This window comes from Phasianus colchicus, chromosome 1 (genome assembly GCF_987193195.1).
Source record: "Phasianus colchicus chromosome 1, bPhaCol1.hap1.1, whole genome shotgun sequence".
NCBI lineage: Eukaryota > Metazoa > Chordata > Aves > Galliformes > Phasianidae > Phasianus > Phasianus colchicus.
This window is the reverse complement of record NC_143436.1, coordinates 24,038,346-24,063,005: the sequence shown is the minus strand read 5'-3', so window position 1 is coordinate 24,063,005 and position 24,660 is coordinate 24,038,346. Positions and strand designations below refer to the sequence as shown.

At 39.9% G+C, this 24,660-nt stretch overlaps 1 protein-coding gene across 4 annotated transcripts in view; it reads left to right on the top strand.

Annotated features, from left to right (window-relative positions):
• Positions 1–24,660, top strand: part of CPED1 (cadherin like and PC-esterase domain containing 1) — a 143,611-nt gene that overhangs the window by 9,097 nt on the left and 109,854 nt on the right. Inside the window, exons 1-3 of one of the 4 annotated variants that reach the window (XM_090137062.1) lie at positions 51–1,748; positions 3,800–3,986; positions 23,268–23,374. In XM_090137062.1, coding sequence (XP_089993188.1) covers positions 1,707–1,748; positions 3,800–3,986; positions 23,268–23,374 — 336 coding nt within the window. In that variant the 5' untranslated portion in view covers positions 51–1,706. Of the gene's footprint in view, positions 1–50; positions 1,749–3,799; positions 3,987–22,346; positions 22,435–23,267; positions 23,375–24,660 lie in introns of those variants that run through there. The other 3 variants (XM_090137050.1, XM_090137064.1, XM_090137056.1) reach the window with 3 other exon arrangements.

Sequence of the window (24,660 nt, the reverse complement as noted above, 5' to 3'; positions counted from 1 at the left end):
TAATCAGGATCATAAAATGTCAAAATATGGGAATAACTTATTTTCCTCTTTTGCACTCTGCCTGTGTTATACAAACCCTCTGCCCAGGCTGCATTTTTATGACTGAGAAACATCTTATAAAAACCAGCAGACTTCTTAAGTGCAGAAACATGACTGTTGTTGCTATAGTATTGGAAATGTCACTAGATCAGCATGACTAGTGGTGTAAGATAGTTTATGTTCAGCTTTGGAAAGATGTACGGAATCATCTGCTACAAGCATGAGGTTGGCCAAAATGTTTTAAATTCTATGTCTCTAATGAGGAGCTGAAAAACAAAGAAAACCTTCCCTACATTGCACTAGAAAATGTAGGGAAATAGAAAGAATAGAAAGCACACAGTGAATCTTTTAACCTGGACTGCAAATAACTCTGAAAGGAAAGGAGAGGGCAGAGGAAATAAATTTGGTAACACTATGCATGGATCTTAAGGAAGCACCATAAAAGGCAGCGAGCTACTTCATATTGTTTAGCAGTGGTGGGTTAGACATCAGGTGACGATTTTAACTTTAGGGCTCCAAGTTGTCTCAGTGTCCCAAAGATCCCATCATCTCTTCTGGAGAGCCAGCAGCTAGAAGTGGTGAATCTCTTGGCCAATGTCTGAGGCATAAGAGGGCTTGTCCCCAGCTAGGCCTTCCACCTCCTCCCAGGCCTGTGTCAGGCAGATTCAGACACCCACGGCCTGAGGCTCTGACTGTCCTGTCCCTTCCTGTGGGACAAGTGAGAGTGACACAACGAGGCTGCCATGGACAGAGGCCTTCATCCCCACGTAGCGCAGGGCTCACAGGGCCTCCATGCATCATTTGTCCTCCCCCAGCCTCATGGTTGGGAAAGTGGAGAGGGGGACTTCAGTGCTGGAAAGCAGAGGAACACTGAGGAAGGATTTGCAGCTGCTAAACAAGAGAAAAAAACATTTCAGTGGGAAAGGGAGGAGCTACTCCCTCAGAGAGCGTCACACAGCACTGAGGCCTGGCACCACAGGTGTGGTCTGCGAGGCAGCAGCCATGCTGGCACAGAGCCTGGGGACTGCTGCTTGAGGGGGAGAATAAAATTGTCATGGAGTGCTCACAGTAAAAGCTATTACCATTTGTTTTAAGCAGATATGTTTTCATAGCAGTTTTTATTAGCTGCATGAAAAAAAAATGTGCTAACAGAGAGTGAAGGGAGATGCACATAGAGTACAATAAAGCCTGAGATGGGACTCATTCCAGAAAGCAGACAGTCTCAGCTGCATGGGGAGGGGTGTCAGTGGGGCAAGCTGCAAACACAAGCCAGAAGCCAGACACAAATGTTTCCCGAGTTGCATTTCCTCAGTGCTCCTCGTGTGTCCTTGGTTCACCCTACACTGCTGGCCATTGCAGCAGACATGGGATGGAAAAGTGAATTTGTTTGCAAAATAAAGCTGGAGGTGTCTCTCTTCATTGATTTTCTTCCATGTTGCAAGCGAAATGGAAAGTGGGAAACATCTGGTCACACAGCGTGTGATGTTATGCAGCAGTAATGCTGTGGAGAAGGCAACGGGGGAGTGGCGTGGGGGGGGAAAAGGGGGGGCAGGGACAAGGGCTGGGTTTAGGAACAGGGAGGGAGAAAGGAGGAAGTGGAGGGGAGCTGCTGCCAGCAGCTTCTGGAGTTACCCGAGGGACAGAAAGGAGAGAAAAAGAGAGGAATAATGGGTGAAGGAGTGCATGAGAAAGAAGTGGAGCATGTCAAGGTGGGGAAACTGCAGTGTGCTAACTGCAGGACTAACGCATTTTAAAAATACTGCAAGGACAGGAGAGGACATTTGACAGGGTTACGTAACGTAATTCCTGTGACTTCAGCGTGTGCTATTTGTGCTTCCTCTGACTAGCATGTGATCATCATTTATTTGAGTATCTCAATGACTGAGTAGTTTGGGGTTGCGCATTTAGCAATTATTATTTACAAGACTTAGATAGCATTGTATCTAGTTGTATTTCAGGATCCTCAACTCAATTACACCAATCTTTTCCACAGCGGATGTCGGCTCTGGAACACAAACAGATTAGAGGCATTAAGGCTCAGGACTCTAAAATAGTTTGTAGCTCTCTCTGCCATGGAGAAGCTTTAACTGAAGCCAGGCATAACTTAAAACTGTATCCTGTAGCTCATGGGTGTCCAACCTTTTGGCTTTCCTGGGCCACACTGAGTGAAGAGGAATTGTCTTGGGCTGCACGTACAAAGATTGCTCCAAAATAATGCCTCCTAATTATTTCAATGAAAACTATAATTGACACAGAGAACACAATAACAATATTTAATAGAGCAAATGCTCAAACACGCTTCTTCAATGTTGTCACCACCATTTGTTACGCATTTTCACCAGCAATGAACAAGAGGCTTCATGATATACTCATAAAAATCATCACCAGCAGAGAGGACCCACTGTTTCCGTTTTCTCTGATGAAATGCACCACATACCCCTCACTGTGTGTACATCCACTCTTCGGTCTCCATGAAGGTTCAGCAAGCATTAATGAATGTCAATGGGTACCATTTTTTCTACCTGGATGAATTCAATGACATACGTTTGCTTCATATGCTCTTCCATGTCAGGCACCATTTTGTCAGATTGCCCCTCTGCTGTCATCTGTCACATGGCAACAACATGTAATGGTGGGAAGGTTCATCCTCTATGCCATACCACCAACATCAACCTCTGATGTTGTAAGCCAACATTGTAAAACAGGTGCATTACTTTCCAAGCAACCCTCATAAAATGTTATATAATTAATGTATATAAGTAAAAACACATATTTCAGTTTTTAATGTTTTTATTGAAATACATAAAAGTGATAGCAACAAAACTATAAAGCTAGTGGGATATGTGACCCTGTTTTTGTGAAACTACTGCATCAGGCTGGTTCTATGACAGTAGTTGCAGCTTTTAGTGAGCTCTTAAGGTGTTCATTAGATTTCTGATAAAATTTTACTCTTAATAGAATCATAGAATGGCTTGGGTTGGAAGGGATCTCAAGGATTTTTTAAGTTCCAACCCTCCTGTCACAGGCAGAGTTGACAACCACTACATCAAGTACTAGATTGCCAGGACCCCATCCAACCTGGCCTTAGACAACTCCAGAGACAGAACATCCACAACCTCTCTAGGTAGTCTGTCCCTGCATCTTACCACTATCTCAGTAAAAAACTAGCTGGTGAACATACTGCTGAGTGACTTTAACAGTGCATCTCAGGCACATAAGCAACTGGACACATGTTGAATGCTTTTGTTTATATTAAAACATCTGTCTCTTTTTTTCAGTGTGGTCTTCTGTGCAAAAATGGTGATGCCTTGTTTGTGTAACATTTCCTATGTCCAGAGATAAGCTTACTAAAATTAGAATTCATGGAATAACTTTGTTTTTGGAGGAGATACTTTTGACTACTTCTTGGTTAAAGTTCATGAACTTGCCAAGAGCTAACAACGTCCTGAATTAAATCTCTTAAATGTTGGTGTGTTTCAATCCCAAAGACAAATACTTTTCACAAAAGAAAATCTCATCTGTTAGTGGTGTTTTTACTGCAAAAGAATAACTAGATTATTACATATGTTATTGACCTGTTTCCCACAAGGAACATCCTGTTTTTAGCCTTACATAAGGCAAAAGTCCCTTATTATACCAGAAATACTTCCCAGATTGTCACTGTAATTTGCTACTGTATTTTTGTGAAAAACAACAGCTATGTATTACGCTCCTGAAAGATGCTGTCTTAGAACCACTGTCTTTGCATTGTTTGCTGTAGATTAAAGACACTGTTCTCCAGTACTTTGGAAGCCGTACGAGAAGAGCAATTCTGTACGCACCTCCTGCCCACAGCAAAGCTGAGCATCAGCTCTGTCAACGCATCCTGGCAAAGCATGGATATTCAGTCACAGTTCTTGAAAACAGGAGATTGGTGGATGATCTGAGACATGAAGGCCCTAATCACAGTAAGAATAACTTGACTTCATTAATGAGTTCATTGCTAAATGTTAGCTATTGTTCCAATGTTTATCCACAAAGGTAAAGCTTATATGCTATTGGTGTGATTAAGGCCAAATTCTAACCCTTTACAGCTATGCAGATAATTTTTCCCAATTTGATGATTCTTCAATTAGAAACTACTTCTATAAAAAATGCAACAGTGATTCATCATAGTCTTGGGAACCAGGTTAGGTCATTTCAGTTCCTGATGAGTTCTCATACTGACTCCACCAATAACTAAGTGTTTTTCACTAGAGGATTGTATGATATACAACAAATATCTGCAACATTTCTCCCTTTCTCATTTTCTCTCTTAAAGGAAAGTTGCGTGCATGAAGGTATGATTTTTCCTGGGGAAATATTTTGATAGTTTTGTAATGTATGCGGTAAGCTTGTTAAAGAACATGATGCACAAGTTCATTTTGAACTTGTAGTAGAAGCTGAAGGAAATTGCTGCTAGTTATTTCTTAGTTCCTGTAGAAATTTGTTCTGTTGTTAAAAGGCTACTGAAGGAGCTTCATGTCTTGCACAAAGAACTATAGCTTTGTGGAGTTATATTGTGCCTGATAGAAGAACTTTGGTCACAAGTTATATATGCTGACTGTGGTTAAGTGATCTGGGACACTTTAGAGGTATGAAGTCAAACTATGATCTCAATTTGATATTCTGGAAGTCAATTTTGGAATGGGAAGGCTTTGAAAAACACACATAGGCTGCTGCTATTCTGTTAGTAGTAAAATAGAATCATAGAATAATCCAAGTTGAAAGGACCCATAAGGATCATGGAGTCCAACCTCTAAAATAATGTAGTTGGTTGTTTCTCATGCTAAAGAGAGTGGCATTTGTATTATTCAGATCTGCATTGAATTCCTGGGGCTACCAGAGAGCTCAGTTTTGCTTTGTGCTTTAGCTGATCGGCACAGCTTAATAGATGAAAAACATAATTATTCAGCATGTTTGAGGCTGCTCAAGATTCCACCATAAATTTCAACTGTCTCCAAGAAACTTTCTTGAAAATGAGATACATATAGTTTTCTTGGCAGGCTGCATTGGGTACTAATAAATTGTCTGTGCCTTGCTCTCTTTTACTGTAATCACTTTTCACAATCACCTTTCATCTACTCCTTGCCTTGTGTACTTTCCATCTTAGAGTGACAAGACACAGTGTGCTTACAGTCTTTTCTAGTGTCAGGCTGCAGAGACAAAGCAGCATCTCTAGGGACCATTTATATTTCACCATCTGTGTGAAATATTTTGGTTTCGAATGGCTGAAGAAGTGGGCATGCCAAGTTCAGTTAGGCCTTGGAAAAAAATCTCTGTACTAGGTTTTGCTACAGTGATCAAATCAGGTTCAGGTTCTTCAGTACAGGTTTTTACCCTCCAAACACCACCTCTGCAGAAATGAGCTTGATTGTGGACATTTATGTTTTACACTCTTATCTAGTACCGATAGTTCCAGAGTATTTTTCCAGTAATCAAAAAACAGACAAACACAATTTTAATTCTTTTTCAAAAAACACTTTGCAGCTTCCAGAATTTAGATGCATTGAAAAAAAGTAATTTTTTTTTTTGGATTAAGGTAAAGAGTAAGACATCACTAATTCCATTTCATGACAACAGAAGCTTGCCGTTAAGTTTTTCATTTGTTATGTAAGTGTCTAGCTTTGAAGTCACATTTTAAAAGCAAAAGTAAGTAAAAGAACATGTCTGCATACCAAAACAATGATCTTTATTTAGAACAAAACAAGTTCAGCTTGAAGTTATTTTTCTTTGCCAGCAAATGATGGGTTTTACTGTTCTGGATGGGAGAGTGCTTTATAGACCACGTTTTGGAGAAGGATATTTTGAGCTATGCTTTGTCATAACATTTTTCTAATAGGAGCACTATAATTGATTTAAAGTGTATTCCTTGGAGCCTCTATTAAAAAGATAAAGGCAATGGACTGAGAATCAAGGATCATGAATGCTGTGAAAAAAATCCATTAAATGTCATTCCTTTCTACTTGATATTATGTAGCAGCTCTTGTCTGGTGCCTTTATTTTTGTGCACTTTCAAGGCGGTCTGTCTTACCCATCTATGTTCAGTTTAATTTCAAAAGGAATTTTTGTTTAGAATGGCAGTGAGCCAAGAGTCTAGCAGAAGTCATATATGGAAAAAAAATTCACCACAAAACATTCCTAACTATTTTGCACTGGCCCATTATGAGTTTTGGGACCAGTTCCGTTCCTGTTTTGAAACCCAGCTCTGCACACTGTGACAGCTCTGCACACTGATCTGCCATAAAGATGCCACACACCTGGGCTGCAGCATTGTTTTGAATTCCTTACTGCCAGGGAGAACTGCTATGGGAATATTTTTCTTCAGTGGAAATATTTTTCTTCAGTGGAAATTTTTTGTTTCTCTCAAAACAACCAAAATATTTTGAGGTTTGGTAACTGGAAGGTAATTGGTTGAAAAGAAAAAGCATTTTTTTTGTTTGTTTTTACAGGCAAAAAGACTAGTTTATGGCTTTCTTATGAAAAATTTATTCAGATGCTTTCTGTAGTAAAATACAGATTATTCAAACCGCTAATTTTTCACTGAAAAATAGTTTTGTCAGTAAATTTTTACATAGCTTTGCTTAACAAGAAAGAAGCTATGCTTTCTTCATTCCTTTCCAATTAAACCCATATGGAGGGAAAAGTCCATGGGTAGATAATAACTCTGCCTCCTCTGAGCTGCTTTGAGTCTTCTTTTAGTGGCATTCCTAAATGAGCCAATTTTGCTGTAAGGCTTAATGTGCCTCTGTGCTGCTGGGATGGAGATATGCAGGCACTGCTGTTTTAATAGGCAATAATGGGATAGTAAAGTTTTGCAGAGCTGAGACTGTCATCTTGGGTATGCAACCACTGTTGGGCTAGATCCATTTTGGCATGGTGAATTTGACCACTGAGGATAAGGAAAAGACTGAAGTTCTCAATGCCTTCTTTACGTCTGTCTTTAAAACTCAGACCAGTTATCTTTGGGGTGCTCTACCCGATGACCTGGGAGTCTCGGATGGGGAGCAGAATAAATTCCCCATTATTAAAATGGAAACAGTTAGAGACTACTACTCCATATGAGCTGCCACAAGTCCATGGGGTTGGATGGGATCCACCTGAGGGTGCTGAGGAAGCTGGTGGAGGTGATAGCCAAGCCACTTTCCATCATCTATTAGTGTTCCTGGTCAACCAGAAAAGTCCCAGAGGATTGGAGGCTTGTCAGTGTGACCCTCATCTACAAGAAGGGTTGCAGAGAGGATCTGGGGAACAGATCATCTTGAGGGAGATCACATGGCATGTGCAAGACAACCAGGGGATCAAGCCTCCTATGATTGAGTGACCTGCCGGGTAGATGAGGGGAAGTCTGTTGATGTGGTCTGCCTAGACTTCAGCAAAGCCTTTGCCACTGTCTCCTGCAGTATTCTGGAGAAGCTGGCAGCCTGTGGCTTGGACAGATACACTCTTTGCTGGATAAAGAACTGCCTGGGTGACTGGGCCCAGAGAGTGGTGGCGAATGGAGTCAAATCCAGTTGGTGATCGGTCACGAATGGTGTTCCCCAGGGGACGGAATTGGGGCCTGTCCTGTTCAATATCTTTATTGATGACCTGGATGAGGGCATTGAGTGCACCCTCAGTAGGTTTGCAAATGAAGCCAACTTGGCCGGAAGTGTCAATCTGCCTGGGGGTAGGAAAGCCCTATGAGGGGTCTGGACAGCCTGGATCACTGGGCCAAGGCCAATGGGATGGAGACAAGACCAAGTGACAGGTCCTGCATTTTGGCCAGAACAATTCCAGGCAACACTACAGGCTTAGGGCAGAGCGACTGGAAGACTGTGCAGAGGAACTAGACCTGGGGGTATTAGTCAGTGCTTGGCTGAATATGAGCCAGCAGTGTGCCCAGGTGGCCCAAGAAGGCCAGTGGCATCCTGGATTGTATCAGAAATAGTGTTGCCAGCAGGAGCAGGGAAGTGATCATCTCTCTATACTCAGCCCTGGTGAGGCCGCAGCTCAAGTACTGTGTTCAGTTTTTGGACCCCTCACTACAAGTAAGACATCGACAACCTGGAGCGTGTTCAGAGTAGGTCAACAAAGCTGATGAAGAGTCTGGAGCACAAGTCTTGTGAGAAGTGGCTGAAGGAACTGAGATTACTTAGTCTGGAGAAGAGGAGGCCAAGGGGTGACCTCATCGCTCTCTACAACTACCTGAAGGGAGCTTGTGGTGAAGTGAGAGTTGGCCTCTTTTCCCATGTAACTAGTAATAGGATGAGAGGGAATGGGCTCAAGTTCAACCAGAGGAGATTCAAGTTGGACATTAGGAAATCTTCTCTGAGAGAGTGGTCAGGAACTGGAATAGGCTGCCCAGGGATGTGATGAAGTCACTGTCCCTGGAGGTGTTCGAGAAACATTTGGATGTTGTACTGAGGGACATGGTTTAGTGGGAAATGTTGGTGATGGATGATTGGACTGGATGATCTTGGAGGTCTTTTCCAACCTTGGTCATTCTATCTGCAGCACCTGTGATAAATCCTTAACAATACAGGCAGTTCAAATGAGATTGGATAACCACTGATCATAAAGATACCAGATTGTCTAGGCCATCTATAAATGATACACTTGCGGGGTTTTTTTTGCCACTTAGGCAGAAGAAGGTATGCTTAGTGTCTTGCTTCTTCCTGAAATGTGACAATACAGGCATAGACTCTGGGACAGGTTCTGCCTTTAACATAGCCTTGGGGGGGTTTGAAACTGGTATCACACAGCCTCACAGAATTCAGGATCAAAAGAAGGATTAAGAAAGACCCACACATCTGGGCTTTCTCCTGAGGGTTTACTTTCCTTTCCTCAACCCAGAACAAAGCTGTTTTGCTTTGTCAGAGGTGAGTGGGATGAACTCATCCTTCAGATATCCTTAGGTCCTCCCTAAGAAAGAAAGGCAAATGCTAGAGAACCTTCAAAATATCTTCCAGAGTCTTCTGCCTTCTCCCTTATCCTTTTAGCCTAAGAAACTCCCATCTCCAGGGCCACAGCAGACTGAGAGGGTTTGTGTCCCGACGACTCTGTGATGGCCTGCTGATATTTTCGTAGTGTTTTTCCCTAAGAAAAGTTAATTTCAGAAATCTGAGGCACCATAATGCATTTCTGCCTTCCAAAAATAATGTTCTGTAATTGCTGTCAGCTTTCTAAGTTTTCCTTGAATTCCATACTTTTCTCACATTACATCTAAGAAATAAACTGGAAGAAAGAATGAACTACTTGTATATTTCTTTTTGAAACTGTAGCATTTCTGCCCTTTGCTCCATATGCCTGATTCATTTGGCAATGGTGACTCTCCCTTAATAGTCATTTGCTTCTTTTCTCAGCTCTTCACCTTTACTAATAATTATGAAAAGCTCAGAAAGTTGAAGGCTCTAAAAAACGTGCAGTTGTACACTACAAATCTGACCAAACAGCTTGAAATTCATTCTGCAGTTACATGGAAAATCCTGTTGTTACAGCTAGCCTTTGGAGCTGGAAAGTTTCTACACAGCCTTAATGATAGTTGGTTAGTTTGGCCATAGAAGAAAGCAACTGTGCAGCTGGCAAACTGAATGCACTGTAATGTCATATGCTCCCTGCTATCTTTGAATGGTAATTCTAATACCTTGATGGAAGTTTGTGCATCGGCAGTGGATAACTTTAAAAAAGAATCATAAACCATTTCCATTCTACTGATTTTACATTATTTCCTATTTTTAGAATACTGTGGTGAACGATTAAAACTCCGACTTCTAGAAAGACTGTTACAGTACATATATTGATTTGGTTTTGAGGTTTTTTGTTGTTTTTTTTTGTTTGTTTGATTGATTTATTTTTATTTTTATTTATTTATTTATTTGTGATGTATTGTTCCATAAAACAACCCACTTTAGCTTTGGTCAATACTTGCCTCCTGGCTTAATAAATCTTGATATTTTTTTCAACTGAAATCAATACCATGATATTTCGTGTCATATTCATTTGCCTGAAATTGTTCAGTGGAAATCATATACTGTAAGTATCTTTAAATTTAAATATATTGCAAAGAATATTAGATCTGAAGTGATTGCACTGAACTCTCTTCAATTTTTTGCCATTTTAACAGCATGCTGTAATTCACACAGCTTGGCTGTGTAGAGTAATCCTAAGTGCCAGCAACTGATTTTGAGATGACCTGAATTTTTGCAGCTGTGGGAGCAGTGCTTGGGTGGAGCTGCTCAGGAAGGGATGAGTGAGGCAACAGACCAGAGTGAGCAAATCCAAGGGAATCTCGGCTCTTCTCTCCATGCAATAGGCTCTGAAGATCTGTGGCATTTAAGGTGGCATCCCATACCATTACTTAGATATTTCAGCAAGGAGACTATAATGCCTCATTGCTAAAGCATCCTGCATAAATTCAAATATGACATATTCTGCTGTAAAATGCTGATTTGAAGACTGATGAATTGATATGGCAGACATTGTTTATGCTTCCATTCTCAACTCTACATGGAGTGGCTGCTTCCCTGCACCCAGTGGCTGCTGCCTTAGAAACTGCTGTTAGGGGAATATCAGGAGGCACAAGCCTACAGGAGCAAGCACAGGTGCTCAGCAGATGGAGAATGATGATAGCTGCGGGTTTCTGGCTCTCTCTGGGTGCTGCTTGACTGTAGAAGCAATTGGGGACAGAGGAAAGAAAATTCTGCCTCTATGAAAAAGCGTCCTTCCAAATCATACTTTGTCATTTCTTTTTCATTCTGGTTTATTGGGTGGCTTTTGGAAAAACTGCTGTTTAAAGAAAATCTCTACAGGAAGTTAATGTCTGTGTCTGCCCACTTCTATTTACATTAGGCCTCAGAAGTGGAGAAATGTGACCACATGGATCTTAGAGATGAAGAAACAAGGATAAAAACCATATAAGTCACTGTCAGAAACAGGATGAAAATACATGGCTCTTGCTGTGTATATTTATCTTATTCCCTTAGTGTATTGTATCATCTCTGGTTCTCCTCACTTTGGAACAGAGGCTAAATCAGCAGAAGAAACAGCTTAACTGCTGACGTCTGGCCAGCAGCAAGGTGGGAACTTGCAGAAGTGCTACTTCATAAGCGTACCCAGTAATATTGTCCTTAGGGCTGCTAATTAGTCTAGAGAATTAACTACAGCCATAAGTTTTAGAGGCCCCTAAGGCCATGTCTGGTGACTGTCAGACATTCACTTCCTATTTTTCAGGACATTCTATATCAGCAAAAGTAGTGAGAATTAGAGGACAGACTGGAGACAGGAGGAAAGAGCAGAAGTGCTCTTAAATGAATATGAGGACTGGGATGACTTGGGGAATATATTTGCTAACATAAAATATAGAAAATGGTTACTGCCAAGGAAAAAAAAATAGTCTGTACTTGTGTCCTAGTAAATAGGTCTTGATGCAAAAAATAGTTTCAATATTAAGAGATGCTGAGGTGTAAAACTAGTAAAGTAATCATATGCATTACCTGGATTTGTGGGGCATCCCCTGTTAGAAGCCATTAGAAAAAACAAAAACGAACAAAAAAACCAGATAAGAACATTTTATTGGGTCTACTGTGTTCCACTGTAGGGGAATGAGATGGACTCATAGATCTCCTGAAACTTATTGGCTAGTCAGAAGGAAGTGAGGCAAGTAAGGAACTGAACAGGGAAACACAGCTATTTCTAAAGCAGATGGAGAGACTCCATGTACAAATCACCTGTGAGTCAGGGCTTTAACTGAGGCCCTAGCAGTATCTAGTTTGCAAAATCTTCTGCATCTTCTTAAAATACAAAACTTTCTAAATCAATCAATCAATCAATCTATGAAGAATGTTCCTGACAGGAGTAGGGAAAGGGGAAGGGCCACAAAATCAGAGATGCATTGAGTATAGACAGCTGAAGTTGAAGAAGGTAGAAAGTAAATGACATGTTCTGAAATAAAATCACTTTTATGAACTGGTATGAATTCCTAAGAGAGCTAAATTTCTTCCTTAAGTAAGAGGTGATGTATGGAGCTTGGTATGTATTAAGTGGAATATGTAGCATTATTTCTAATTTCTCTTTAGCTTTTTATTTTTAATTATTTGTAGGATAGTCAGGAAGAGATCGGTTTTGCTCTCTGCTACAGCCTCAGACAAGTTTCCACGAAATCCAGCTAACTTTAGCAAACAATTATAAAGAGTAAAGGCCTCAAGGAAAATTGCTGGTGTGTTCTGTAAACATCTGGTTGCCATTTTCAATTACAAAGACCAACCCACTGAAGGAAGCAGTTTAGTTTTTTTGGAACAGAAATGAGACACTGGGGTTTTTGTTCTTTTTCACAGTGGAGAGTAAAGGAAATGTAAGGAATAGAGAGGTCACTAGATGCTCAGCTTTTATAAATACAAAAGTCTCTGAGAAAATTAAAGTAAATTGAAGTCAGGTTCTGAAAGTGTAAACAACCCTGTGGAGTTGAGGTTAAATAAGCAGGGCTGGAGATCTGAGCATGCCAGCAAAAGCACAAGATCATTCTATCTCAAATAAGTAATTTGAAATGTTGTGTAAAATAATAATGGTGAGGTGAGCCACAGAATTATATTGTGGGTTACAACACAAATGCACACATGCATATAAGAGTAGCAGATATAACTTTTTTACCAAAAATCATTTTGGTTACCTCTTGGTAAAAGTATATTGCTGACAGAATGCAAAGCTGGTCTGTTTCTTAATGCAAAATATATGTTATGTGAGTCACATGAAAGGTTTTGACAAGTAAAACATAAATTTCAGAAGCATTCTTTTTGTATGTCGTTAAGCAAGGAATTTCTTAAACAAGCTAAATTCTTAGGAATGTGGTGATCCTCAGAGCATGCTCTATTACAAGCATATTTAATGCTTGTTAAATTTCTTCTGCTTTCGTCAAATGTTAATTCATATAGTTTCGGGGAAAAAAAATGTATACCAGAAACATACTCTGTTGTGGTCACATTTTAATTTTGCATTTTTCAATTATGCCTGGCTATTTGCCAAGGGGTTGAAAGCGGATGCCACAGGCATCCTTGGTTGCAATACAAAACAAATCAGTTTCTGGCATACCCAAGTAAATGCCTCTCTATAATGTGATGCTGTGGTTTCTTGTTAGACATTGTAAATGCACTGTATATTTTTCTGAACAATGTGTATCCTCCTTCTTAACTACTAGCAGAACATATCTGTGTTTTCTAGCAGAAGAGCAAACAAACAGTTTCTTTGCAGCACTAAAATAAACCCACTGCAGATTTGTACCAAAAACCCCATTTCAAATGCCCTCTTTTCCTTGATGAAGACAAATTCTTTATTTGTTCATAACAAAAGTGTAAGGACACTGAACTTTGTAAAGTTATAAACAAAAGATGGTATTTAGTCATAAAGTAACTAAACATGCCTTTCTTTGAATGTTCTTTTTAGTCGTGTAAACAGAACATACAGTCCAATGCAGAGTGGTATTCATTAGGCTGACTTAGAATTTACAATAATTAAAATATTGCACGGTGATTACACAGTGAGCTAAAATTAAAACTTTCCTGGAATAAATTATGTCATGTTAATAGAATCTGAAAAACACCAGTGTCTGAGCAGATAAACATGTTGGCCAAGGGAAAGCAGCAATGTGCAGGTCCACTGAAATAAAAGAGATTGTGGTGAAGGTATACAAGATTTACAATATGTGAGTAATATGCATATCCTTTTAGACAATTCAACGCAATGTTTCTTAAATGTAGTCTACAGGAGAAGAAGGTAACAACAGATAATTGTTTATTCAAATATTTTAAAATGTTTCCCTCATTCAAATTATAGAATGAATTCTGGCTCTGATAGGGTTCAAGCAGAGACTGGTTTATAAATATGTGTATCTATTCTCAAATGTCATATGATTGTCCACTAAAGTAGAGCTGGGAGGATGACAGTCAGTCCTGCCAGAAGCCTGTGGCAGTCCCCAGAGCAGTCTGTCTAAGGGACTGTTGCATTAGTGTTGCCCAGCATTCTGGCTGCTGCAAGCTGTGCACCCTTTCTGAGACATTTGCTGGCTCTGAGCCCTGGTCAGCTGTGAAAAGTGTGGTGTCTGCCATCACTATGTTTCCATTTTAGGTAGAGGCACTCATATACTTCTGAAATAAAAACAATATTTTTTTAAATTTTTATGTTATTTTCCATGATGTTGGTTCAGATAGCAAAGAGCTTTTACACTGTGTGGGCCTTCATTGTAATTTACCACCAACCCACTACATTCCTATATACAGATTCCAACCTTCTTCAGCTGCATCCACTTTCAGCTGACATTTCTTTTGATTGCTGCATCTCTCAAATGCTCCAGACATTACAAGTGCTACCCACAGGTTGGGTTACCTTTCTGAAAAGGTGACGTACCATATTGGTGCTGCAGTGGCTTGTTTTTAGTAAAATCGGAGCCTTCCCTTCATGAAGGAAATGATAATTCTACCATTTTGATGTTCACTGTACTCTGTCAAAGCTGATTCTCATTCGGATATTGAATACTCTTTTACTTAGCCCCTGAGGCTGTTTGGATGCAGTCCTGGTTTGCACAGATGTTGCAGTGGAAGGAAGCTTCTCCAATCTATTCAGAAACCAAACCTCTTTGATTAGAAAGGAACTAATTATCATTATTTTATATCATTTTTTGTCAGACTTGCTTCCTTATAACATGATGCCTGTTTTTGTCAGTGGAAGGAAAAAATACGGAGGGGACTTGAATTAAAGAGAAGCAAAGGAATAGAGTTTGAAATAAAGATGAGCAACCTTAACTGGCAGGAAGATTTGAAGAATGGGTGTTTCCTCAGTGGTGCTTCACTAAGCGAAATATATTCAGAATTTGACAGAGGGAAGGATGGAAGAGCTCATTGGTATGCATTTTGGAAAGTGACTCAAGGCAGAAAGTGTTTCTGTAACAAGCTCATTGTTGTAATGACTTTGTTTCTGACATTTGTGATAATGCTATCCAAAATAAATATTCAGCTATAAGGAGTTCTAGTTTTAACTTACAGCAACTACTAAAATGTATTTGAACATCAAGTACACCAGGCTTTCTCATGCACTGTGTAAATGCAAGATAAATGTGGCATTACCACAGTTATTTTACATCTGACGGTAGGGCTACAGACTTTCAATTTATTTTTTTTTAAAAAGACCTTTCGTATAAAATGATAAAATAAGTCTAAACCATTTTTTTAAAAATTTGGAATAAAACCACTGCTACAGGTTTGTTTTGTTTTGTTTTGTTTTTGCTTTTTAAGAGGAGAGAAAATAGAAAACCTATTGACATACCTTATAAAAATAGAAAGCCTTATTGACATACCTTAGTATTTTGTTGAACAGGGAAACAAAAAAATAAGAGCAAGACCTAGCTATTATCTACCTGAATGGAGCTTAGGCATTTAAAAATATATTCTCCACCTGGCTTCAGCATCTCTCCCACTCTTTCTCTCTCACTCTCTCTCTCTCTCAAAAAAAAAAAAAAAAAAAAAAAAAGTCTTCAGTTTACAAAACTGCAGTGACACTAATTTACACTGGCAGCTTTTTCTTTCTTTTTTTAAGTCAGTCTTAAACAAAAAGTAATGGAGGTAATGTTTTCAAAGAGTGAGCTTTAGACAAGGACTTTCAATATTGAGAATCCAGCACATGTTAAGCCCATTTTCACTTGGAATGAAGTGTTACAGACTTAGAAAAAGTTTAGAAAACCTTTGGAGAAAGCACTAAAAATAGAAAGAAAAAAGTACTCCAGAATGCACTAGTATAGAATGTAACTGTAGGCCAGTTAGGTTGCGCAATTTGTGACAGGATGATGTGTGAAATAGGAGAAAGCAGATTTTTTCCTTCTCTACCAGTATCCATGGCATGTTTCATGTCCCATATGTTACAGTACACATTTTCTGCCAATCTGACTATGGAAGGATTCCTGTTGACCTTCAAAAGTGAGAGGTCTGATACTACATTTCTTTAAAATGTTTGGGGAGAAAATTTTAACTTCTGCTTTAGAGTTCATGTTCCATGGATGCCTAGCATGGTAGTCATGATGATCTGTGTATCATCTACTTTCACTACCACGAGGTGAATGGAATTGGCAGGAGCATGGAGTGCTGCAGAGAACTTTGTTGGAAATCACCCTTGTATTAGCCATGGCTTAATTATCCTATCACTGTTTTTTCTCTGGTTTTATTTAACTCATAAATAAAATGGGTCAGTTCCCTAGTCCTGAGGGCAAGTGATGCAATATGGCTCATGTCCATGTCTCTAAACTCTTTGTTCTCTAACTGAGGGTGGTCTGATCTCCTCTGGGTTTCAGGAAATGTCACTGACTCGTGCTGTCTCCTAAACTACGCCTGGGGCTCTGCATGGCCACCAAGCAAGAAGAAAACAAACACAGCAGATGATTGTGGTTGAGACTGCAACCTATCACTGCTTAGTTTAGCCATTCTCTATTCCCTAGTTTCTCTTTCGTGGCTGTTTCCTGCCTCTTGAGTATTAAGGAATATGACTCATTAATGAGTATTGTTGTGGGATACCCAAGTGGTGTAAATGCAGTTATCAAGGACTGCCATTCAGACTTTAAATGTGTCTTTGTTTCTTGAAGAGGTGGTCAAACACCACCGTGTTCAATGTTCACACACACAGGCAGAGCTCATACACTCAATCACACAGCTGCAATCACTCAGCTGCTGCCACCACAGACATGGGACTCTGGTACCCCTGCAGCTGCTGCACCCAGCACCCCAAGCACCCAAACTCGTGATACATTTTTCCACTTCATGACTGTGCTGCTTTTTCATATGACTTCGCTGCAGGGTGTGCAGAACAGTGATACCAAGTTCTTTCCTGGATGTAGTCCCAATAATTGTTTGTTAAAGTAGCTTGGATCAAGTAGGAGTGTTTTCCAAAGGGAATTGTGTCAGACAGCTTTTTTTCCTCGGCACAGAGCAGAATGGAGCTCTTCTCTGTCCTCTGAGTCTTGAAAAGCAATCCTCCACACAAGCAGCGTGGTTTCCTCCCTTTCCTGCACAGGATGGAGTTCTCTCCCTCAAGCATGCATCTTTCCCTTCATCCTTCTTTCCTTCCCTTGCAGCTCCAAGCAGCACGTATCTCAGCTTTCCTCCTGAAGTGGAACAGAGCCTGCACAAAGCAGAGCAGCCTTCCATTGGTGCCTTTTATGCGTTAGTTCTCAGTCCCAGTGTGCTTCTTGTGTGAGTGAGAAACATATTTAGCAGCTTTAGTAACATACCTGATCTGTTAAAATACATAAAAAGTAAGAATACCAGTATTTGGGAGCAACTAGGACTGTAATGTTAGCTTGCATACATAGAGCATATTGTACTGGCTAACTCAATGCCCTTGTTCTCAGCAAGGCTGTGCAAAAAAGTGCCCATGTTTGGAGCCTGTACCAGAGTCATCTGAATATTCATCCAAAGCACACTGTAGGCCCAGAAGTTGAAAAACAGGCTTGAGTGTTTGAAGGACCTCCTCTCCAGTGGGCCAGAATTACACATATCCCTTCTGTTTGCTATTGAACTTTACTGTAGCTCATAAAGTATTTTGATAGCATATTTTCACAGCCTGAGTTCAGATTATACTGTGATAAAAAATATTGGTTATAGAAGTTACAATCTGGAACAGAGCTCAGCAGAGAATTATTCTTAGCCTGACACTGCTCCTCCCAATAAACTAAGAACTATCTAATGCATCTAATGCACTACAGTATTCCTCATCCCAAATCAGACTAATACAACTATTAAATGTACTTTAATTGCTTTTATTTCCAGTATTCCTTTCATTCTCTGGTTGTATATATGAAAAAAAAAAAGTAAAAGTTGATATAGTTTAATAATGCTGCAACTTTTTTGTGTGCTGCCTTCTGATGTCTTGCAAACAAACAATTATCTACAGATTGCAAAATACAGCTTTAAAAAGTCTGAAAATACCTACATGGTTGTCACTTGTGGCTGTGGCAACTACTTACAGTAGTCATAGTGACCCGGAGTGTTGCTTGAAGGGATAATTGTAAATCTATTACATGAATGAAAGTGAAATTAATGGAGAAGGGATTGTCCTGTCTCTACTCTGTTCTTCTGTTTATATCTGCAATAGAAATCTTTGCTTCTTTTAAAGACAATCCTCTGCCTTGTACCAGCAGTATTCCAGTGAGGTAACTAATTACCTCATCATTCCAGAAGGTAACTGGTTGAGTTTGTGAGTAAATCCAGAGCAGTCTTAGAGTTTTGTTCCAGGTAGGAAAAGGAAGATATCTGCCCAAATTAGAGGAGAGTTCCTCTGGAAGAAACTTGTGACTCTTAGATTGTCACACTCTTTTTTTTTTTTTTGTACTTCTATAATTTCTGCTATGGATTGACAGGAAGAATAGATTTTCTGCCTAGACCTTGCTGATGAAAGAAACAGTAAAAAAATTACTTTTTAATTTTTTAGGTGAGAGTGGAAGCTGTAGGTCTCCCAATATGAGCTTAGATTTATCATCTCTCTGCAATATTTGCAGAGGAAATACAGAATAGTCAAGCATCACTCTCCTCTCATGGATGATGCCACTTGTTAGGACATCAGGTGGACTTCACTCCCCAAATGTTCATCTCATTTGTGACTTTACATTAATTAATTTAATGGGACAATATTTCTTACTAAACACTTCAGGGACAGATGAGCTGTCCCGAGAATTCAACTGATTCCACTTGTTTCTCGCCAGTCACTCCTCCACAAAGAATTCTTCCTTTGGTGTTTTAGGTTCTCTTAGCTATGGGGTCACTAAGCCAAGGTAAAGCCCTTATGTTCTCCAGGGAGTGAATAGCAACTGCCCTCAGGAATCCTCCAGGCTCTCCCCGGCAGCTGTATAGCACCAATACAGAATACTTTGTGGATGTGGATTGACTGTGTTCAACAATCTCAGCCTCATGCATAGAGTGTTGTTAGGTTTGGGTTTTTTTCCCACACTTCTAATACTTCACTGTCATTAATATTCCACAGAATCACAGAATCACAGAATCACAGAATGGCCAGGGTTGGAAGGGACCTCAAGGATCATGACTCTCCAATCCCCCTGCCACATGCAGGACCACCAAGCTCCACATTTTATACTAGACCAGGCTAGTATTGCAAAAGACTGAAGCCTAATTTAAGAAGTTAAACAGGTGGTTGCTGGACGGGATTGTGCAGTGTAGAAGAGTACAGTTAGTCTCAGCAAGAGCATGAAGCATACAGTATGAAACAGTGAGGGGTTTATGCATGGACAGATAAACAGCTGCCTTGCTGAACAGCTCAGGAAACAACAGAAACTTCACCATCTTTCATTTATCAGAGTGACTGTTCATTGTGGTGGTAGTGAGTTCAAAAAAAATAAAATAAAAAGCTCATGACTATCGAGAGACGTATTAAAAGAGAAACGTAAATAACTCGTGGAGTGGACAAGGGGAATGGTTTTAAACTAAGACAAGGGTGGTTTAGGTTGGATATTAGGAGGAAGTTTGTCACTTAGAGAGTGGTGATGCACTGGAACAGGTTGCCCAAGGAGGCTGTGGATGCCCCATCCCTGCAGGCATTCAAGGCCAGGCTGGATGTGGCTCTGGGCAGCCTGGTCTGCTGGTTGGTGACCCTGCACATAGCAGGGGGGTTGAAACTAGATCATAATTGTGGTCCTTTTCAACCCAGGCCATTCTATGATTCTATGATTCTATGATTTTTCTCACCAAAGGATGAGACATTCCTTTAGGGAAAGCCCTATACATAGAATAGTGATACTGAAAACTTTCAAAAGGCCAGATTAATAAAGAGAAAGCATTCAGTCCAACAAGTGGCATCCTAATCTTTACACAAGTGAGACAGCCAAACTGTTGTATCCAGAAATAGGCTTCAAAGGATGTTTTCCTCTAGAGAGTTCTCGGTGACAGTCAGATCATCAGAGATGTGGAATTCCCACCTCCCTCAGACCTCCCCACAGCCTGCCCTGTGAGGTGCTGGGATGCATAAAATCAAGCCTGGTGCCCAGAGTGCAGCAAGAAGGCTATCACTGTCTTCACACTTCTACTAGCATGTTCCTGGCGGTGTTTGAGGCCAGGATGGATCGGACCCTGGAAAGGTTGGCCTAGCATTAGATAAGGAGGTTGGTGGCCCTGTCTGTGGTGGGGGGGTTGGAGCTTGATGATCTTTGAGGTCCCTTCCAATCCAAACCATTCTATGATTCTATGATTCCACTCTACACTCTTTGCTAGCAAACTTTTGGCCCCCTATAAACTGATTATATTACAGGGCTGAAGCCTGCTTTGTAAGACAGTTTGCTCTGTCATGTTTTAAGCCAGGTATATACACAAGCAGCTACTTCCATAAGTGAGTGCTTTCTCATCAAAGTCAGTTCAGTCTGTGCTCCCTGACCCTGCAATAGTATTATACTGTTGAATCATATGCTGTTTATGGTTCTGGCTCTTTTCTGCAGTAGGGCCCTCTGACCATTTGTTTCTGTCCATCTTATTTCTCATTTCAAATTATGGCACTTTGTTTTGAGTTTTCTCTGGTTGAATCAACCACTTATCAACATCATTTTGAATTCTGATCATGTCTTCCAAAGTACTTATTTTTCCTCTAAACCTGGTGCCAGTTGCTGTTTATAAATACATTTGCAGTTCCATCAGTCAATTTGTTAATGAAAAAATTTGAACAGAATCGGATACGCAGTGGTGTATTTTTGAGGTTCTGAGAAAAAAAAAATCCACTGTGACAATGTAGAATTCATTTTTTCAAGCAGTTATGCAGTTATAGTTATTTTATGTAGAAATAGTGACAAAAGACTTATTGAAGTAATTGTTTCACTGCTTTTCCTCTTTGCTCACTAAATCAGTTACTCTGTCAGAAGAAATTAAAGTAGATGTACGTGATGTATTCTTGACAAACAAAAGTTTGCTGTTTCTTTCTGGTGCACTGCGATCTTTTGTCTAAGCCATTTAGTGTTACTGCAGTATTAATAATGCTAGCACTTTTTTCCTTAGAATAGTTTGATAACTGTCAAATTTATAGAAGAGGTGATAATTTTCTAGTAAAAATTAGACTGTGTGAGGAATGACACAGGCAATTTCTAAGTTCTTTTCATGGAAGATCCTGTTTCAGAAATAGCTGTTGTGGCCAACATCCTCATTTTTGTTTTCCAAGAACATGTTTTTTTTCAGGTGCAAATCATTAGAAATGTAGCTATACATTTAAATAGAAGTCCAAGTGCTCTGTCAGTCTGAATCTCAGAGACAGCACAAGGTGTATACTGTTTTTCTAATAGGAAGTCTCCTGCTTTCTAAAAATAGGCCTGTTTCAGTTCTGATTGTTCTGTACTGAAGCAACTGGCTAGATGTCTAATTATTCTAAATATAAAAAACAAATAGTGGCAGGCATTCAACCTGTCCTGAAAAATCATTCCTAGCAGCTATGTGTTCCATGTCTTGGGCACTAGTTCAAAAGTAAGCTTGGTCAGAGTGCCTTTTTCCTTTTGGTTTCTTCTGTGCATTCATATCGATCACTCTGCCGTGTCCTAAAGGGCAAATGATACACAGTGCAGCATATCCTTTGGAGTCAGGGATCAAATTCATCCCTGGCCAGGATGTGCAACAATAAACGCAGGAAGGAAATGAACTACTTCTGAGAAATGAAGTTGCCTCCAGCACCCTTTCAATTGACACACAATTAGACGTTGTATTTGTATGTAATTATAATGATTTATTCAAAGATGTTTATTAGTCACAATGTCTAGCTTATCTGATAATTACACAGCTGATTAAGTCCATCAAATAGGTTGTTAATGTTGTCAATCTTTTGCACTGAAGTATTAACTTGTGTGGCTTTTCAATGTTTTATTTGTGATCTATGCCATTTTTGTCAAACTTCAGTTTTTTGTGTGTTTCTTTCATGAAGGAGAATGTAGTGATTCTGCTGTGCCTAAATTTCACATGCTTTAATAATTTTTATACCAGAGCACTGGCTCTTGTAAAGTGAATTTGAAGAAAAAAAGCTACACCAGCTTTTCTACACTGCACCATACACTGATGTATGGGCAGACTCCAAAACCTATTTATTTCTAATCTATAATTTCTATAACTTTCCTCATGTGCACCAGATTCTTAACAATCTATTATCTAATATTTAGGAAGCTGCCACACCAAAATTCTGACTGAGAATTGCTGCGATTTACAATAGCAGTACCAGTAAAATTTACTGTAATTTTTTTTCTCCCAATAGTGAAAGACCACAGAAGATCATAACACACATTATGTGTTATAAATGTGCATACGGAGAAGTTCAGAAAAGAGATCAAAGCAACACCGCGTTATTGAACTTCTTAATTTCTGAATGCTAAACAGATGATTTATGTCAGCTCAGGTCAGACACCAGGGGACTGGACATCAGTAGGCATCATGAACTGTCTCAGATAAAACTGGAGGTGCCAGCTGTGAAATGCCTAAATATAGATCCAAAGCTCGATAGTTAAATGTCATTTTCCCCTCTGCCACATGTAGCTGTTCATGTACTCAGCACTCCAACAATTTGCTCTTCCTCAGGATTCTGCTCTAAGTACTTTAGTTCAAATAGGAGTTGCATGATGTTTTCAGGTCGAGGGAGGTGATCCTCCCCCTCTACTCTACCCTGGTAAGGCCTCATCTGGAGTACTGTGTCCAATTCTGGGCTCCCAGTACAAAAAAGACAGGGATCTCTTGGAAAGAGTCCAGCGGAGAGCCACAAAGATGGTGAAGGGCCTGGAGCATCTCCCCTATGAAAAAAGGCTAAGTGATCTGGGTCTGTTTAGCCTTGAGAAGAGAAGACTGAGAGGGGACCTGATCCAGGTCTATAAATATCTAAGGTGTGGGGGGCAAAGTGGCGAGGCCAGACTCTTTTCAGCTGTATGTGGAGACAGGACAAGGGGAAACGGCCAAAAACTGGAGCATAGGAAGTTCTGCACCAATGTGCGCAAGAACTTCTTTACGATGAGTGTGACGGAGCACTGGAACAGGCTGCCCAGGGGGGTTGTGGAGTCTTCTTCTCTGGAGATATTTAAGACCCACCTGGACACCTACTTGTGCAACCTGGTGTAGGGATCCTGCTTTGGCAGGGGGGTTGGACTCAATGATCTCTGGAGGTCCCTTCCAACCCTTACGATTCTGTGATTCTATGGTTCTGTGATTCTTTCTCAGTATGGTTCTTTTCATTCCCAATAGGTAGCATAAGCCCTTGGGATCTTCTGATCTGCTTATCTTCCACAAAAGATGATGATACTAGCTGCATTCAGAGAGATGACTTGCATCAACTGGAGTTATTCCAGAAGGTATGCGATTATGTTATTCTTTGTGGGAGTGAGGGCCCATGGGTAGCCCAGTTATTCAGCACCCACTCACAAAAAGAAATGTATCTGATACCCCTTTTACACTGTAGCAGATGATTGAATTGATATAAAATAATTTTTTTCAAGTTTCCTCTCTACTGAAAAATACTTTTCACATATCAGCATTTCATTTTATATCTTGTCCAGAGATCAAAAGCAATTTCCCATTTGGACATAACACGTTATTTTGGATGTAGGGATTTTAATATAAATGGAATTAAAGCTGGTTATTGCCAAGTTTTGCTCCTCTCTTCTTATTTTGAACTTCTGCATTTTTGGCCACCTCAATGTGAGGGTCTGGCAGCAAAAGTATCTGCAGAAGTCAGACGAAATTTAAACAAGTGCTCCATTGGAAAAATAAAATTTAGGAATGAGGAGAAACAATTAGTAAATATAGGCAATATTTTAGAATAATAAAACAAGCAGGAGATAAAGCTGGACTAGTTCAGGCTGCACTGTTTGTGTCAATCCTGAGTTTTATCTAATGCAATTACTACTTGTAAACATAATTCAGGCATCTCTCCAAACTGTGACTGTACTACAATGTGTGAGCTGAACTACTGTCACCGTCCAAAGCCTTGGTGGGAGTTCTTTGCTCTGACACAGCAGTCTGCTTACTCATAGTGCAAAGCATCAGTGATGATAAGATTAATTTATTTGCTTGTTTGTCTGCTTGCTTGTTTGTTTATTTTAACTTGACCGTGTTGTGGGTACGGTTTAGATTGATTAGATAGGTAAATGCCTGGCCTATTGGTGAAATATATAAGTGACAAACTGAGGATATTGTTTGAAAAATGGTGACCAAATTGTAGACACATTTTGTCTTATGATTCAAGTGAAATAGCACAGATAGTAGTGGCGAGACTCTGATCTGAGAGACTGGGAGAAATAGAGCTACTTTTGGAAAGCATTTATTTGGGGTATTAAGTACGTGCTGAGAACACTTCTGTGTGTTTGCTGAAGACAGGATGCCCTATCTCACTGTATCCAAACCGTAGTTTTTATATCAGTTCCAGTTTGTTAGAAATACAGATGCTATGATTTCAGATCTCAGATCGTAAAACCTCTCGGGCTTCTCCAAAATGCTTTTTACTCATTCAGTGCAATACTACTGTATCTGATCCTTATGTAACAATCCTCGCAACACTCTGCAGTGTCTAGAAGTACTGCACATGGATAACTGAGGTATAAGGTGATCAAAGGAATTGTCTAAGTTCCATAAGGAAATC